The sequence below is a fragment of the Oncorhynchus mykiss genome, chromosome 16, assembly GCF_057628025.1.
Source record: "Oncorhynchus mykiss isolate SJ-2025 chromosome 16, ASM5762802v1, whole genome shotgun sequence".
In the NCBI taxonomy this organism is placed as follows: domain Eukaryota; kingdom Metazoa; phylum Chordata; class Actinopteri; order Salmoniformes; family Salmonidae; genus Oncorhynchus; species Oncorhynchus mykiss.
In genome coordinates, this window is record NC_143037.1 from 56,879,308 (window position 1) to 56,898,599 (window position 19,292).

A 19,292-nucleotide genomic window follows, 5' to 3' on the forward strand; every position below is an offset into this window, starting at 1 on the left:
GCAGCCTGTGAGACAGACACATCAGTGGCCTCAAGCAGACCCTCACGCCTCTGTTAGAACGCTAGAGGATACAAACAACAAGATGGTATGTGACGGACAAACAGCTGAGAACTATGTTTCAGATTCACTGTGGAAAACCGCTCTCTTCCTCTTAGCCATTTCTTGCTCCTCTCTCACTCCTCACTCTCCACTGTATTCCTCAGTCTTCCATCTCTGGCCTCTCACCCTCCCCTTTTTTCTCTCTCCGCTTGTATGTGTTGCTCAATGTTTCATCATTTCTCTATGCAGCTGCCTAGTCAGCCCAGAGATAGTGTACAGGGACAGCTGGGCTGCATATAAAGACTGTGAGAGAAAGAGAAAGGACACAAAAAAGACACTGATTTCAGTCTCTCTCACGAATACCAAACCCACAACCATGTACAAATGTGTTAATTCAAGAATAATATAAAAACCCAATGATGAGAGAATAGATTCTTTATTTTCAACAAACATTTATTTGTGGTCTATATGACAAACAGAAGGAAATGAGATTTCAGCTGAACAGGGTACATGGTTGGAAAAGAACAACCCCAAAACCCCCTAAAAATCTAAATCCCGTTCCATTTCTTATCTTTCTTTTACTTTCTTTTTTAAAATGAGTCTATGTACAAAGACAGTGTCTGTAGAAAGGGAGAGAGCTACATACTTCAACAGTCAGCTCATAGCTACAGTAGACATTCAGCTTTATTCTCTACGCAAGGATAGAAAGAGTACAAGTAATATGTTGATGTATCCTTTTCAAGTAACAATACAAGCAATGATTTTTTTGTTTCATTTTCAGTCATTGCATTCTCTTTTTGCCCAAGAGTCAGTGTATTAGAAAGAAAGGAAATATATAAAGCGAATATACAGGCAATCTTTCAGTAATAATTTAGCTAATATTATTAACAGCGTAAGCTAAGAATTCATGTACATATTGCTAGGCATTGTGATGTGACAGCGGACAGTGTGGATGGGGAGGTGACATCATGCAGCTTGCTTAAGGATAGATGAACAATGACATGGTACAGTGGCATTGCCCTCTCATGCCTAGCAGTATCTCTCTCTCTGATTGGACCGTTGCTTTAGACTGAACCAAGACTCTCTCCTGTCATTGGCTACCTGCTGTGGGACCAGCTACTGTTACCTGAGGGAGAGGAGCCTAACATATGTACTTGACAGACAGGTAGAAAGGCTATATTAGACCGAAACTATTTAAAAAAAACAATAGGAAAGACCTTTACTGTAAACATAAAACCCGAAGTGTATTAAGAAGAAGCATATCATCATATTTTCAGTTCCCTTTTAAAATGTACATAATTATGACTTCACTTCCATTCATGTGCTCAGTTACTTGTTTTAGGAACGTAGAACAGCCAAGTGGTTTTGGATACTGTATAACACTTTATTGTGTTTTGCTAACTGCTGCTAACTGCTACCAAGACATTTTTATTTTAGAAAGGCACTCTAGTGACCTTCTTACTGACAACACAACAAACATGGTGGGCCTCGGGCAGGTAGGTAGGTACAAGTGACAGCCTTGCATTTAGTTCTTCCAGGTCAAAGGGCAGAGGAGGCCAGGGAGGTAGCGGACCGGGTATGGCAGCAGCTTTTATCAAAGGCAGGAGGAACCAGACCAGTTAAGTCTGTCTGTGTGGACTGGAATCAAGCTCGTCAGTGGTTGGATGGCTGGGCCTGTGAGAAATTGTGGGTTTGAACCACAAGTACATTTAAAGACTTTGAGAGACCTACTACTGTAATTCCCTATTTAAAGAGACGAGTCATCATTTCCTTCTTACAACAAGAAGAAACACACAAAAGAGCCTGCTGACTGCCCTTGCTAACTCAGCTTATAGGGAGGGAAAGAGAGAGAGTGAGAGAGAGGTGTGTGTATGTGCCTGTTACATGGTCAGTGAGGCTCTCGGGTAGCGGCCAAATCCGTTTTTACGACAGTGACATGCTCATCATTAAGGCACCTGCCAGGGACTGACTCCTAACCAATAGCCATTTAAATAGAATACTATGTGCCAATATAGCAAAGCTGAGTAATTTATCTTACATAAAAGCATTGTAAAAAGCACTTTTTAAGATAACAGAATCTGCACTATTAGTCCAGCACCATTGCAATCCGAGAGAAAAACAAACATATATATATATATATAAACATTTATAAAAAAACAAATAAAAATAATTTACTTCTCTGAAAAAAGTTCCTTGGTATCAAAAGAAAGTAAACCATTCGCTCTCTCTCTCTCTGTGCTTTTCAGAGTTGGTGATGGCGTGTTACTTCAGAATGATGTACTATAGAGTACAGGTTATATCTCCCTAAAATTATTACATGAACAATGGTGTCCGTTGAAAAGGTCTGGGGTTGTTGTTCTGAAGTGCGGTTTGGTGCGCTGACCTAGTCTAACAGGCACTTCAAAGTCAACACCACAACAGTCACCATATTAACAGACTGATTGACATCTATCAGACCTTAGAGAGACACTGAAATAGATGGAATACACCAAATCTAACTAGACAACTTCTCAGACTCTGACTTAATTTAAAGGTACAATAAACTCTCTTCACAACTGAGGCCTTTGTTCCCTCCATTTTCACAATGTTGTTTTTTCATAAGAAACATCACACATACAGTACCAGTCAAAGGTTTGGATACACCTACTCATTCAAGGGTTTTTATTTTCTTTTTTACATTGAAGAATAACAGTGAAGACATCAAACTATGAAATAACACATATGGAATCATGTAATAACCTCAATAGTGTTAAACAAATCAAATTTTATTTTTAAATTTGAGATTCTTCAAAATAGCCACCATTTGCCTTGACAGCTTTGCTCACTTTTGTCATTCTCTCAACCAGCTTCATTGGGTAGTCACCTGGAATGCATTTCAATTAACAGGCGTGCCTTGCTAAAAGTTAATTTGTAGAATTTCTTTCCTTCTTAATGCGTTGAGCCAATCAGTTGTGTTGTGACAAGGTAGGGGTGGTATACCTATTTGGTAAAATACCAAGTCCATATCATGGCAAGAACAGCTCAAATAAACAAAGAGAAACAACAGTCCATCATTACTTTAAGACATGAAGGTCAGTCAATCTGGAAAATGTCAAGAACTTTGAACATTTCTTCAAGTGCAGTCGCAAAAACCATCAAGCGCTATGATGAAACTGGCTCTCATGAGGACCGGCACAGGAAAAGAAGACCCAGAGTTTCCTCTGCTGCAGAGGATAAGTTCATTAGAGTTAACTGCACCTCTGATTGCAGCCCAAATAAATGTTTCACAGAGTTCAAGTAACAGACACATCTCAACATCAACTGTTCAGAGGAACATGTGTGAATCAGGCCTTCATGGTAAAATTGCTGCAAACAAACCACTATTAAAGGACACCAATAAAAATAAGAGATTTGCTTGGGCAAAGAAACACGAGCAATGGACATTAGACTGGTGGAAACTTGTACTTTGGTCTGATGAGTCAAACTTTGAGATTTTTGGTTCCAACCTCCTTGTCTTTGTGAGACGCAGAGTAAGTGAACATATGATCTCCACATGTGTGGTTCCCAACGTGAAGCATGGAGGAGGAGGTGTGATGGTGCTTTGCTGGTGACACTGTCTGTGATTTATTTAGAATTCAAGGCACACTTAACCAGCATGGCTACCACAGCATTCTGCAGCAATACGCCATCCCATCTGGTTTACGCTTATTGGGACTATCATTTGTTTTTCAACAGGACAATGACCCAACACACCTCCAGGCTGTTTAAGGGCCAAGAAGGAGTGTGATGGAGTGCTGCATCAGATGACCTGACCTCCACAATCACCCGACCTCAACTCAATTGAGATGGTTCTGGATGAGTTGGACTGCAGAATGAAGGAAAAGCAGCCAACAAGCACTCAGAATATGTAGGAACTCTTTCCAGACTGTTGGAAAAGCATTTCTCATTAAGCTGGTTGAGAATGCAAAGAGTGTGCAAAGCTGTCAAGGCAAAGGGTGGCTACTTTGAAGAATCTAAAATATATTTGGATTTGTATAACACTTTTTTGGTTACTACATGATTCCATTTGTGTTATTGCATACTTTTGATTTTCTACAATGTAGAAAATAGTACAAATAAAGAAAAACCCTTGAAAGAGTAGCGTGTCCAAACCTTTGACTGGTACTGAACAATATCTCAAGACTTCAGTGGTGACATGAGAAAAGGAAGGAGCTAACCTTCTGTAGAGGACATTGTGTCCTGTTACATTTAAAGCAGGAGACAAGAGGTCAGGAACACAGACAGTCAATGGCTGGGGATGAAGCAGAAACACTGTGCAACAACAACTGCCTTCACTATATGGGAATGCTGCAAAGGCATTCTAGAATGAGCATTCTGTCACTCGCACTCACGCACTCACACGTTAACAGATATGCCAGAGTGTAATTGGAATTGTAACGTAACAAAGGAATGCATTGTCTCTCAAAATGGGACAAGTTTGTGTTTTTTCCTGGCAGGGAGTTATCTTTACAGCTGGGATCCTCTTATACATCTACATCCTACAGTATAGTACACACAAGAGACAAAACTCATAGGGTCTCAGAGTCTTAACCACCATTCTATCAATGTGTGCCAACAACAGGCAGATTACAAACATTCAAACAACCTTTAGAAACCATAGGATCATCATATCATACGTAACAGAAGGACGTAAATGTCCTACCCCTTCATTGGATGAAAGTCTTTCAGAAAAACAACAGGGAGGCAGTTGACATAAAAAAAAATGAACATAAGTTGATGAGATGTTTTTTTTATGGTTGTTGGGTTATTATGGCAAGAGGTGGTCCACACCAGTAGAATCCTCTGCTTGGTGTTAGGGAGGAGGCTTGGACAGAGCTCTCCAGATGCTGGGTTGGGAAGGGACTGGTGCTGGCTAGGGAATTGGACTGGGAATAGGATTGGTATTTGGAATGGGAGCAGCTAACAAACCACCTCATATCCCTGTCGGTTGGGAAGATCCACTTTGTAGAAATCTAGTAGCCCAGTGTCCTCCCTATGCAATTCCAAAAATAGGTAAAGTAGAGTGTTATGGGTTCTGACATCATATAAGACTGTCTGAATTCCTAGGTGGTCGTTTCCACAAACTGTTTGTGTGCAAAATAGCACCCTATTCCCTAAATACTGCCGTATATAGGAAGTAGTGTGTCATTACTGTTCCAGTATGTGTGTTGTGTGTGAGTTTGTTGTCCTGCTGGTAGTTGGTAGTGGTTCTGGTGCTCAAAGAGGAATCCTAGGAGGCATTAGAATGTGCTGCTTGGGTTGAGTTCCAATTCCAGGTGTGTGTGTGTGTGTGTGTGAGTGTGTGCATATGACAGTGGTTCTGTGTGGCAGTTTGTGAGGGATTGTGTGTATGTACAGTATGTATGTAGCAGTGTGTTTTTGTCTATGCTTTGTGACAGTACTGTAGCTTATGTGGCAGTGTGTTGGTGAGGCAGTATGTGTGTGTGTGTGTGTGTTCTCACTGATCCATCACTCATTGCCTGCATCCACTCTCTCCTCCGTTGCCGTGGGAGGCTCCTGAGAGCGGTGCATGCAGTGGCCCAGTGAATGGCGTGTGGCTGAGCGGGAGGGCCGGGCGAAGCAGGATGTAAGAGACTGGGAGTTGCAATCACACGCTGCATCCTGGGACAGGGAGGAGACATTAAATAGTTATGTTATAATGCAATCCAATGAAAGACAGAGCTGCTCACATAATCTGCTTGGATATGATGTCCTGTATGTGTGTTTGTGCGTGCATGTGTGTACCCCTGTCTCTGTGTGAGTGTCTGTCCCCGTCTCTCTGTGTGTGAGTGAGTATGTGTGGGACCTACCTCCATGCTGGAGCTCAAGGTCAGGTCCCTGGCAGTGAGATCATTAGCAGAGGCCCCCAACTCCTCCCTGGGCATCTGTCTCATGAACCTCTTGTTGACGATCTTGGTGACGCTGTCGTTCCCCACCAGCGAAACCCCGGAGAGGCACTCAGGCTTGGGCTCATCCATGGCCCCCACCTCCCTCTGCCCCCTCTCCCCTCCCCCGGGCATGGTCGTTCCGGTCCGGCCGCACACGTTCCTGAAAAACTCCTGGAAGGGGCCGTATTTCTGGGCTCCGGTGTCTGGTCCAGGGCCAGAGGGCTTCCCTGCTGCCTGGCGGGCTGGGCTGGCCCCTGGCTCACTCTTCCACAGAGACTCTACGCTGCCGGAGTGTTCCACCACGCTGAACAGGCTGGACAGGCCATCGTTGAGGCCGCTGAGCACGGGGCTGTCCCTGGTGGTGGTAGAACGGGCCCAGGCCGAGCCGCTGGATGTCGAGGACCGCTGGTGGAGGTTCCACAGGCTGCGGTCTCTGGATGAAGCCGAGGACAATCCTCCTCCGTCCAGCTTGGAGGAGGAGGCGGAAATGCGTCGCTGTAGCTTGGGGGAGCCGAACTTGGGTGAGCAGCAGGGCCTGTCGATTCGGCTGTGCACCTTATCCAGTGATGAGGAGATGTGGCGCGAGCGGGCCGAGGCCAGCGACGACGAGGGCCGGGGGGACCAGGAGGATTTGGTGTGGAAGCCCCCCACCCCCCGAGACCCGAGCCCGTCCGTCTGCAGCCCCACGCTCACAAACTGGACCGTCTGGGTGGAGCGGCTAGACACCCCCACCGTCTGGCTGCTCGCATCCTTGCTGCAATTCCTCTCCAGAGAGCTGGAGCGGATGGCCTGGCGCACACAGTTGGTCATCTCCTTCATGTCGTCCGAGAGGTTGGCAGAGATCTCCAGGCCATGGAAGGGCGCCACCCCCGCGCCACCGCTGCTGTTCTCCAGAAGGTCCCTGTGCTGCTTGGACAGAGAGCTCAACCACTGGTCATAGGACGAAGAGGAGGAGGCAGAGGAGGAGGAGGGAGGTTGGCCCTCCAGGGCCACAGCGTCTGAGGGAGTTGAAGCCCGAGACAGGTGGCCTTGCTGGGCTTGAGGTTTGTCCTGCTTCTCCTTGGCCAGCCGGCTCTCCATACGGCGCATGGTAGGGGGGCTGTAGTAGATGCGGATGCCGGTCTTGTCGGGGGCCGTGTAGCTCCTCTGGATGCTCTCCAGGTCCAGGAAACTGCTGGGGGAGCTGGGACAGTCCCACGTCTTGAAGGGGGCATCACCCTGCTCCATCAAAGCCATATCATTGGTCAGGTACTTCCAGTTCTTCCTGGTGAGGTCACCCGGGTCTGTGTGGGTTAGAAGGGGAGGGGCCTGGGTGCTGGGCTGGTCCTTCTCTCCCTCCTCATTGGCTGTACCATTGACCTCCTGACTCGGAAGGAAAGGACAGGCCTCCAGCAGACCCTCCAACATGGACGGGATGGACTTGGTCCTGATAGAAGAAAAATTATATCACTAAACATGATCGTTTTATTATTCAGCTATGACTATACATTTTTCATGATCTTTGAAAAATAGCTTTTTATACATTAAATACATATGTTACCTTGATAAATTGGTTCCATTTGTAACAACGTCCAGTGCAGTTTTTGTTTCAGGGATGGTTTTGTAGTGCAGAGACTGAGGGAGAAAACAAGGAGACATTTTTTGTTTCCTGTCCAGACAGTCCGGTAGTTTTATTGGCAATGTTTAATGGAGGACATGAGGATGTGGCCATCATCTAGGAGTTACAGTATTTATCCCTGACAAAGGCCTTGCTGTCCCTGTAATGATGCTGACTCAGGAGCTTTCAGCTCACAAGGGGATGAGCTCACACACACACACAAATAAAAACACATATTTCCTCCCGGGGGAGAGGAGGAGAGGGAAGGGAGAAGAGGAAGGATGGGGTGGTTCAAATTAATCCTGCAGTACATGACTGCTGTATTTTGATGCACAATGCAAGTGTGACTGACTGACAGGGAAGCAACAGTAGGGCCACGACAGATAGGAGAAAAGAGTAGCGAGAGAAAGAGGCGTCTGTCTGAAATAATGACGTCCTCTTGTGTGCTTGGCCTCAGTGCTATGTTCCTGTGCTGTTTTCTGACACAATAAGTACTGGAGTGCGAGAGACCTATTCTCCAAGACCAGCCAGTCAGTTTTGGGACAGACTGGATGACAGCCAGCCAGACACAGGTAATGAGGCTTTGCTGGTAGAAGAGCCAGTCTCTCACTCTCTCACTCTCACACACACACACACACACACACACACACCCACACACACACACACACCCACACACACACACACACCCAGTGTGGTCTGGCCATGCAGCAGACACACTCATGTTCAGCAGCATGTTGTCTCTCCCTGCATTCCACTACTGGCCAGTTATCCCTAACCCCTCTATGGAAAACACTAAACCACTAGTCACAGAGTGCAGTAATGCATACACGCCAACAATGTCCTACCAGTGACATTAACCTTCCATTCCACCCCAACAAAAGACCACACAGAGAATTTTTTTTGCCAAAGATGATGAGGGGAAAGGAGGACAATTAGGATAGTCACTAGACGCTACAAGGGTAGTTAGTGTCACTCTCAGTACTCACCACATGGCTAAGCTATAATAATAGACCATGCTATAATAGAATAGAGTGTAGAGCAGAATACAAGCTTATCAGGACTGAGTGCCAATAATCCAGTTACCATCTTGCACTGTAGCCTCTGCTCCCACTGGCCCCTCTCCTGACTGAAATGCTCTAGGAGGTCCAGCTTCTCGCGGTTCCAGTTCCTCTCGCCCATCTGCAGCTGCTTGGTCAGGTCCATGACGGCGGCATATGAGTCGGCCAGGAGGTGCTGGTGCTCCTCACGCTCCCTCTTCAGTGCCACCTTCAGGTCGGGAGGTCCTTGGAGGTCCTTCTCCCCCCCGGCCAGGGCAGCCAAGCCCGCCTTGCTCTCCAGCTGGGGGGAGGGTGACAGAGAGAGGGTTGGTGAGGATGGTGATTATGTGACACTATGGGGGATGTTGTGCTTGTTCCATACATGTTTGAGCAGCTAAATTACATTTATATGTGATGATGTAATACCAAAAGTAATGAATACCCAAATGCTCAACAAACACATCCTACACTCTCACTGATTAACACTCCAGATACATTTATTTGATTTTCCTTTCTTTTTGTCCATCTCTGAAAACACTAACATTTTTATCTGAAGATCTAAACAGACTATTAGCTTTTAAGTATTCCTCCCTCTATAAAACGAGATGTGGAGCGAGGCACTTAATGAGAAAGCTCTATAAATAAAGAAATAAAGAACAGCAGCAGATGTCTCTTGTGTATGTGTTACGTTTAAGTCATCCTTCCCTTGTTTCTAAGATTGATGAGTTTACAGGTTCTCTTCCGTCACATTAAAAGACAACAGCTAAAGACGCCCGCTACGTTTCTCCCATCCTCTCCTCTCCTCTCCTCTCCTCTCCTCTCCTCTCCTCTCCTCTCCTCTCCTCTCTTCTCTTCTCTTCTCTTCTCTTCTCTTCTCTTCTCTTCTCTTCTCTTCTCCTCTCCTCTCCTCTCCTCTCTTCTCTTCTCCTCTCCTCTCCTCTCTTCTCTTCTCCTCTCCTCTCCTCTCCAATCCCCCCATTAGAATGAATCAAGCAGTGCTTCAAAGCTGAGGCGATTGCTCTTTCTTTCTTTTACGAGTCGGTCTCGTTTTTTTTCTCGTATTTGAAGTCACAGCTTTCGGGGGAGGGAGCCTCATCAATCACCATGGTGCCTGAGGATGACTGCAGGTTTCTGCCTTATATGGTGCTAATGGAGGAGTCTGGGTGGCCTTTCGGACGACTATGCCATTCATCTCCGACGGCGACGGAAGTGTTGATCTCGTCTGATGATGAATATCCATAATGAGTTTTATTGGTGAGGCGTTGCGGGGCTGCGACTAAATGGTTGTCTGCAGGTTTACAGCACAGAGAAAGACATTTGCTCTGAATGCTCCCAATTCACCCCAGATTCCCCCCAAAACCACTGAAGACAGACATGAGTCCCAAATGGCACACATGTTTTAGTGCACTACTTTTGACCAGGGCCCACATAGGCCTCTGCACTATACAGGGAATAGGGTGCCATTTGTGACACAGCCTTCCTTAGAAAACTGTCTGTTGGCATCTGTAGGCATTAGGCCATAAGCCTGGTTCCACAGTGCAACAGCTGCTGGTGCCATGCCACATTGCCAGGATGCTATCCTACTTCTGTGATTGGCTGAGCAGAGCAGGAAGAGATTGGACCCAGCTTTGCCATCCAGTTCTTTCCTGGGCACCAGCCCAGTGGGTTTACACGATACAAGGGCACAGTAACGGCATAGTTTATAGGGGTGAAGGGGTAAAGAGAGAATAGTAACAATTTGTGTGCGTGTGTGTGTGTGTGTGTGTGTGCGTGTGCGTGTGCGTGCGCACCCTCTCAGGATGGGGTGGTTCAAATGAATCCTACAGTATATGACTGCTGTATTTTGATGCACAATGCAAATGTGACTGACTGACAGAGAAGCAACAGTAGGGCCACGACAGATAGGAGAAAAGAGTAGCGAGAGAAAGAGGCGTCTGTCTGAAATAATGACGTCCACTTGTGTGCTTGGCCTCAGTGCTATGTTCCTGTGCTGTTTTCTGACACAATAAGTACTGGAGTGCGAGAGGCAGCAGATGATGAGTTTCGTAAAAAATAAGAAAAGCAAAATGAATCAAGCTCTGATTATGCCATAAAGGTTAGTCAGTAAATCTGATCTAATAAAATAAATGCAATGCATTTGGGGAATGGGCAAGCTGTTATCTTTTTTGATGGAGGTGGCTGTTATGGTAACCATATTACTGCCACACCGGCGATCACGAGTCATGACCACAGTCAATTTCCACATGACCATTTAGTCATGATAACTAGGCTTCTCAAAGCTCATAGCCTACCAAACGTGCTAACTGCCTGGTACTCAGCACTCTATTGTCCCTCTAATCACTCTGACATCAATGCAAATATAATCGAATATCTAATCAAACACTTCATCAGAGCCCATGAGCTGTTGTGTGAGAAAACAGAGTGATGGCCTCTATTAAAAAGAGGAGGATTCCATCAGCTTTCTATAGGCTAGGCCTACTATATTTATTTCTCAACTTTCCTAATTTCAAGCACATTGCTTCTCTTTACAACAGGAGTATAGCCTACCTGGCTGGCATGAAAATGAACCATGGGAAAAGCGTCCTCCATTTGCTATTTTAGCGCATAGATGACACATTCTTTTCCCCTGCCCATGTTTCGAGACAGGTGCATGACAATGGCCTATTCTAAATCCAAACAAATTTCACAGATATTATTTAGTATATGTAAAGACAAGATTAAATCAAGAAAAACAATATTAGCCTATGACTGGTGAATGATATATTATCACTTGTGAATGATGCCCAGCTTTTATGCTGTAAGGCAAGAAACAGCGCATGCCTTTTTTTGTCGCACATCTAACGTAGCTTAGCCCATAGGCCTATATGTTTTGATAAGGTTTGTATCTCAGCTAACATGGCCAAATGACTTCTTAAAATTAAGCACATTAATCTGCTTTACAACCGGTGTAGAGCCTAACTGGCATACAGTGTATTCGGATAGCACTCAAACACCTTGACTTTTTCCACATTTTGTTACATTACAAACTTATTCTAAAATTGATTAAATTGTTTTCCCTTCATCAATATACACACAATATACCATAATGACAAAGCAAAAACAGGTTTTTAGACATTTTGGCACATTTATTCATCAATGATCTCTCTGTACTTTGCTCCATTTATCTTTCCCTCGATCCTGACAAGTCTCCCAGTCCCTGCCACTGAAAAACATCCCCACAGCATGATACTGCCACCAACATGCACGTAGGGATGATGTCAGGTTTCCTCCAGATGTGATATTTGGCATTCAGGCCCAAAGAGTTCAATCTTGATTTCATCAGACCGGAGAATGCTGTTTCTCATGGTTTGAGAGTCCTTTAGGTGCAGTTTGGAAAACTCCAAACAGGCTGTCATGTGCCTTTTACTGAGGAGTGGGTTCCGTCTGCCACTCTACCATAAAGGCCTGATTGGTGGAGTGCTGCAGAGATGGAAGAACCTTCCAGAAGGACAAACATCTCCACAGAGGAACTCTGGAGCTCTGTCAGAGTGATCATCGAGTTCTTAGTCACCTCCAAGACCAAGGCCCTTCTCCCCCGATTTCTCAGCCAGCACTAAGAAGAGTCTTGGTGGATCCAAACTTCTATAATTTAAGAATGATGGAGGTCACTGTGTTCTTGGGGACCTTCAATGCCGCAGACAAGTTTTGTACCCTTCCCCAGATCTGTGCCTTGACACAATCCAGTCTCGGAACTCTATGGACAATTCCGTGGACCTCATGGCTTGGTTTTTGCTCTGACATGCACTGTCATCTGTGAGACCTTACAGAAAACATCTCAAGGATGATCAATGGAAACAGCATGCACCGGAGCTCAATTTCGAGTCTCATAGCAAAGAATCTGAATACTTATGTAAATAAGGTTTTACACTTTTTAATACATTTGCAAACATTTCTAATGACCTGTTTTCGCTTTGTTATTTTGGGGCATTGTGTGTAGATTGATAATAAAATAAAAAATAAAAATGTATTTTTTCCCCTTTTTCTCCCCAATTTTGTGATATCCAATTGGTAGTTACAGTCTTGTCCCATCGCTGCCACTCCCGTACGGCCTTGGGAGAGGCGAAGGTCGAGAGCCGTGCGTCCTCTGAAACACAACCCAGCCAAGCCACACTGCTTCTTGACACAATGCCCGCTTAAATCAGAAGCCCACCTTACCAATGTGTCATAGGAAACACCGTACACCTGGCGACCGTGTCAGCGTGCATTGCACCCGGCCCGCCACAGGTGTCGCTAGTGCGCGATGGGACAAGAACATCCCTGCCGGCCAAACCCTCCCCTAACCCGGACGATGCTGGGCCAATTGTGCGCCACTCCATGGGTCTCCCGGTTGCGACAGAGCCTGGACTCGAACCAGGATCTCTTGTTGAAACAATTAGCACTTAGACCACTGTGCCATTCGGGAGGCATTGATGAGGATTGTTATTTAATTATACATTTTTAGAATAAGGCTGTAACGTAACAAAATGTGGAAAAAGTTTAGGGGTCTGAATCCTTTCTGAATGCACTGTATATAGGCAGCGTGTGAGTTTCACATTTGGGAAAGATAATTATCCTCAGCAAAATGCAAGGATTACATGCATAACCGCATTTGTGGTCACTTTTGAGAACGGTGTTTTCCCGCTAATTGTTTGCATTTTGGAACATTCACGCTTTTAGACAGCCAATTGCTGTGTGTGCATTGCTGCGCTTATAATGAGAAAAATTGCCTAATAGTTTATCAACATTTTAAGCTAAATGTTCTGATCTGTTGCATCAGCCTCATTGACTTTAAACGTTTTTTAATGCTAGTGGTTGTATTAATTTGGGATCGATTGCATCCCACAACGGTACCTGTCACGCCCAGATCTGTTTCACCTGTACTTGTGCTTGTCTCCACCCCCTCCAGGTGTCGCCAATCTTCCCTCCTATACAGTGGTTTTGAAAGTATTCACCCACTTGGCATTTTTCCTATTTTGTTGCCTTACAACCTGGAATTAAAATGGATTTTGGGGGGGTTTATATCATTTGATTTACACAACATACCTACCACTTTGAAGATCCAAAATATTTTTTATTGTGAAACAAACAAGAAATAAGACAAAAAAACTGAAAAAACTATTTACCCCCCAAAGTCAATACTTTGTAGAGTCACCTTTTGCAGCAAATACAGCTGCAAGTCTCTTGGGGTATGTCTCTATAAGCTTGGCACATCTAGCCACTGGGATTTTTTGCCGTTCTTCAAGGCTAAACCGCTCCAGCTCCTTCAAGTTGGATGGGTTCCGCTGGTGTACAGCAATATTTAAGTCATACCACAGATTCTCAACTGGATTGAGGTCTGGGCTTTGACTAGGCCATTCCAAGACATTTAAATGTTTCCCCTTAAACCACTCGAGTGGTGCATTAGCAGTATGCTTAGGGTCATTGTCATGCTGGAAGGTGAACCTCTGTCCCAGTCTCAAATCTCTGGAAGACTGAAAAAGGTTTCCATCAGGAATTTTCCTGTATTTAGCGCCATCCATCATTCCTTCAATTCTGACCAGTTTCCCAGTCCCTGCTGATGAAAAACCTCCCCACAGCATGATGCTGCCACCACCTTTCTTCACTGTGGGGATGGCATTCTCGGGGTGAGGAGAGGTGTTAGGTTTGTGCCAGACATAGCGTTTTCCTTGATGGCCAAAAAGCTCAATTTTTGTCTCATCTAACCAGAGTACCTTCTTCCATATGTTTGGGGAGTCTCCCACATGTCTTTTGGCGAACACCAAACATGATTGCTTATTTTTTCTTTAAGCAATGGCTTTTTTTCTGGCCACTCTTCCGTAAAACCCAGCTCTGTGGAGTGTACGGCTTAAAGTGGTCTTATGGACAGTTACTCCAATCTCCGCCGTGGAGCTTTGCAGCTCCTTCAGGGATATCTTTGGTCTCTTTGTTGCCTCTCTGATTAATGCCCACCTTGTCTGGTCTGTGAGTTTTGGTGGGCAGCCCTATCTTGGCAGGTTTGTTGTAGTGCCATATTCTTTCAATTTTTTAAATAATGGATTTAAAATGGTGCTGCATGGGATGTTCAAAGTTTCAGATCATTTTTTATAACCCAACCCTGATCTGTCCTTCTCCACAACTTTGTCCCTGACCTGTTTGGAGAGCTCCTTGGTCTTCATAGTGCCGCTTGCTTGGTTGTGCCCCTTGCTTAGTGGTGTTGCAGACTCTGGGTGCCTTTCAGTACAGGTGTAAATATACTGAGATCATGTGACAGATCATGTGACACTTAAATAAAGTCCACCTGTGTGCAATCTAACTAATTATGTGACTTCTGAAGGTAATTGGTTCCACCAGATCTTATTTAGGGGCTTCATAGCAAAGGGGGTGAATACATATGTACCCACCACTTTCCGTTATATATTTTTGGAGATTTTTTTCATTTCACTTCACCAATTTGGACTATTTTGTGAATGTCAATTACATGAAATCCAAATAAAAATCCATTTAAATTACAGATTGTAATGCAACAAAATAGGAAAAACGTCAAGGGGGTGAATACTTTTTCAAGGCACTATATACCTGTGTTTTCTGTCTGTCGTTGTCAGTTTGTCTTGTTTGTTCAAGCCTACCAGCGTTTTGTGTCTCAGCTCCTGCTTTTTACAGTATCTCTTTTCTTGTCCTCCTGGATTTGACCCCTGCCTGTCCTGACTCCGAGCCCGCCTGCCTGACCACTCTGCCTGCCCCTGAGCCTGGCTGCCTGCCCCTGAGCCTGGCTGCCTGCCCCTGAGCCTGGCTGCCTGCCCCTGAGCCTGGCTGCCTGCCCCTGAGCCTGGCTGCCTGCCCCTGAGCCTGGCTGCCTGTCCCTGAGCCTGGCCGCCTGCCCCGGAGCCTGGCTGCCGTCCTGTATCTTTGCCCCCACTCTGGATTACAGACCTTCGCCTCACCTGAACCTGGGCCTGCCTGCCGTCCTGTATCTTGACCCCACTACTCTGGATTATCGACCCTTGCCTGCATTGGCCTGTTGTTTGCCTGCCCCTGTTGTTACAATAAACATTGTTACTTCTACACAGTCTGCACTTGGGTCTTCCCTGAAACCTGATAGTCTGGTACTATGTTTGGGCTCCCGAGTGGCGCAGTGGTCTAAGGCACTGCATCTCAGTGTTTGAGGTGTCACTACAGACACCCTGGTTCGATTCCAGGCTGTATCACAACCGGCCATGATTGGGAGTCCCTAACCTTTATTTAACTAGGCAAGTCAGTTAAGAACAAATTCTTATTTACAATGACGGCCTACCCACCCAAACCCGGACAACGCTGGGCCAATTATGCGCCGCCCCATGGGACTCCCAATCACGACCGGTTGTGATACAGCCTAGAATCAAACCTGGGTCTGTAGTGACGCCTCTTGCACTGAGATGCAGTGCCTTAGACCGCTGCGCCACTCAAAAAGAGAGTCAACGCTTTGATGATGGCCATGATTCACACAGGTGACACCTTTTTATAGTGTTTCAACTGAGTCTGGGTCTTCTGGTGATACAAAACACAAATCAGGATTCTAACCCGGGGTAAAATCTAGACTTCACCCAAGGCTACAGACTGAGTCATGCTCCTACAGTCCATGTAGGCCATTATTTCAGCAGGAAATATCAATGAAAAAAATAAGTTAGTTGTGTCCAGTTTAATAAACCAATGCACAAGAAGCCCCTTTTCCTGTCTCCTCAACACTTCTTTCCCCTCTCTCCCTCCCACCCTGACACACAACACATTACTACTGCCAGGGAAGAGAGAGACAAAAGCCTCTACGGTGGATACAGGAGGAGGAAGGAGGGGGGATGGATGAATGAAAAACCCTGGCCCAGGTTGTAAATTGTGACCCAGTTATGGTGTTGAATAGCTGTGTTGGCGCCGCCAGGAAAGGGATCCCCATGGCACAGTGCTGCTCTCAGGGCAGGCAACCATTTAGCTGTGCCCTTACAGACCCATGGCACAGTGCTGCTCTCAGGGCAGGCAACCATTTAGCTGTGCCCTTACAGACCCACGGAGGATGGACTGCAGAGGGAGGGAACAGTCTGACAGGACCAAGGAAACATGCCTCAAACTCTCTCTGTGTCTACTGTACTGTACCTCTCTTTCTCTTTCGCTCTCTCTCCCTCTGTATATTTCTCATTGTCTCTCTCCCTCTGTTTATTCCCCCCCTCTCTCTCTCCCTCCCTCTGGGGCGGCAGGGTAGCCTAGTGGTTAGAGCGTTGGACTAGTAACCAGAAGGTTGCAAGTTCAAACCCCCGAGCTGATGTGTGACCCGATGCCACAAGAAAAGGGCTACCAGTGAAGAACAAACACCATTGTAAATACAACCCATATTTATGTTTGATTTATTTTCCCTTTTTACTTTAACTATTTGCACATCGTTACAACACTGTATATACATAATATGACATTTGTAATGTCTTTATTCTTTTGGAACTTCTGTGAGTGTAATGTGTATTCCCCCTCGCTCTAACCACTAGGCTACCCTGCCGCCCCAGAGGGAAGGAGAGAGAGAGGGGGGGAATAAACAGAGGGAGAGAGACATTGGGAAATATACAGAGGGAGAGAGAGCGAAAGAGAAAGTCGTTCTGCTCCTGAACAGGCAGGAGCCACTGTTCCTAGGCCGTCATTGAAAATAAGAATTTGTTGTTAACTGACTTGCCTAGTTAAATAAAGGTAAAATAAATAAAAAAATCTCTCTCTCTCTGTTTATTCCCCCTCTCTCTCCCTCTATGTATTATCTTTCTGTTTATTCCCCCTCTCTCTCCCTCTATTTATTCTCGTTCTCTGTTTATTCCCCCTCTCTCTCCCTTCTGTTTATTCCCCCTCTCTCTCTCTCTATTTATTCTCTTTCTCTGTTTATTCCCCCTCTCTCTCCCTCTATTTATTCTCTCTCTCCCTCTGTTTATTCCCCACTCAATTGAAGGGCTTTATTGGCATGGGAAACATGTGTTAACATTGCCAAAGCAAGTGAAGTAGATAATAAACAAAAGTGAAATAAACAATACAACTGAACAGTAAACATTACACTCACAGAAGTTCCAAAAGAATAAAGACATTTCAAATGTCATATTATACAGTGTTGTAACGATGTGCAAATAGTGAAAGTACAAAAGGGAAAATAAATCAAACATAAATATGGGTTGTATTTACAATGGTGTTTGTTCTTCACTGGTCGCCCTTTTCTTGTGGCATCAGGTCACACATCTTACTGCCGTGATGGCACACTGTGGGGTCTCTCTCTCTCTCTCTCTCTCTCTCTATCCCCCCTCTCATTATTCCTCTCCATCTCTTCCTCTCTTAATTCCTTTTCTCTTTTTTGCCTTCTATTTCCCCACTGGTCTGATAATATATACATTATCTCAGTGTAATGTGGTGACCTGTCTCAAACCCTGTTCATTTATGTCATTACGGAGGATGTTGTTATGAGAGTGTCTCAGGTTCCGAGGAGTCTGTATATTAACCTTATCTCTCACTGCCAGTTACCTCTGTCGCTCACTCGCTCGCCCGCATGCACGCACACAGATGAGCACACACACACACACACACACAGACACACAGACACACACACACAGACACACACACACACACAGAGAACAGAGGTCTGGGGGAAAAGTAGACGGCCAAACTAAACCCCAGACAGATAGATTGGCACAAATCCACCACCTCGAGATATCAGTAGTTTCAAGCCACTTGTCAACATGAGTATTGGTGGTTAAATGAATACCCAGTGACTGATTCATACTTCTGATCATCTGTAACATAGCTCCCCGCAGCTCGGCAGCTTCTCTCAGTAAAACTGTGACAAATGACAGGTCATGTCATCCTTTATGAATGGGTAACTTGATCTTCGTACAGCTTCAGAGGGTGCTATCCTGCATGCTGAATGAAGACCTTTCTTATTTATAACTAGAAAAGCCCACTTAATGGTCATACAATCAATGTCTTTGCCTCAGACATCCAGGCAGCCAACAGGAGAAACGATTGGAGCCCAGTAGGTATATAGCAGGTCTGACTGATCAGGCAAGAGTCTACTCTAAAGTCTTTATTCTACCTCCAATTAGGGAACGATCCTAACCCTGGTGGCCAGAGTCCTATTATCAGCCCTCTCTATCCAGTAGTCTGGTGTAACGGCTGATGTATTACCCTCCCAGGGATGCCTTATGCTAAGCCTCTAAGATAATGGTCAGGCAGGGACCGTGACAAATCTGAAATCCATTGGTCTGTAAGCTACATAATAGACTGGCCTCTGAACTAGCCAAATAAGGTTTTTAGTTGGTTTCAGGTAAACTATGGGTTTGAAACTATAACTATACAACAGAGGGTTTCTATAGACTAGCTAGCACAATACCATGTCAGCCATATTGAGTGTACCCATGATGGTGAAGTTACATTTCCATTCTAGTAATTATATTTCTATGCTAGTTGCACCCTTCTAGGTGGTGTGGTCTTACCTGGGTAATGAGGCTCTTGAGCTCTGTCCTCTCCACCTCCCAGGAGGCCTTAGCGCGGGCAAACTGCTGGGTCAGTTCCTGTGAGCCCTGGCGCTCCTCTCGCAGCTCTCCGCTCAGATCCTGGAGCGCTCCCTTCAGGTCCGCCAGTGTGCTGCTCACGCCGCTCGTCTAGGCCATGGACAGGATGGAGAATCAGTGAATGACCTCTCAACGTTATAGAGATGAACATGACATTTGA

At 45.4% G+C, this 19,292-nt stretch overlaps 1 protein-coding gene across 8 annotated transcripts in view; it reads right to left on the bottom strand.

Moving 5' to 3' along the window:
• Positions 1-474: 474 nt before the first annotated feature.
• Positions 475-19,292, bottom strand: part of LOC110491105 (microtubule cross-linking factor 2) — a 78,370-nt gene continuing 59,552 nt past the window's right edge. For all 8 annotated transcript variants that reach the window (XM_090203465.1, XM_090203463.1, XM_090203464.1 and 5 more), the window contains exons 10-14: positions 19,055-19,222; positions 8,626-8,880; positions 7,486-7,559; positions 5,868-7,371; positions 475-5,679 (exon numbers count right to left, since the gene is read on the bottom strand). In XM_090203465.1, coding sequence (XP_090059591.1) covers positions 5,527-5,679; positions 5,868-7,371; positions 7,486-7,559; positions 8,626-8,880; positions 19,055-19,222 — 2,154 coding nt within the window. In that variant the 3' untranslated portion in view covers positions 475-5,526. The remainder of the gene's footprint in view (positions 5,680-5,867; positions 7,372-7,485; positions 7,560-8,625; positions 8,881-19,054; positions 19,223-19,292) is intronic.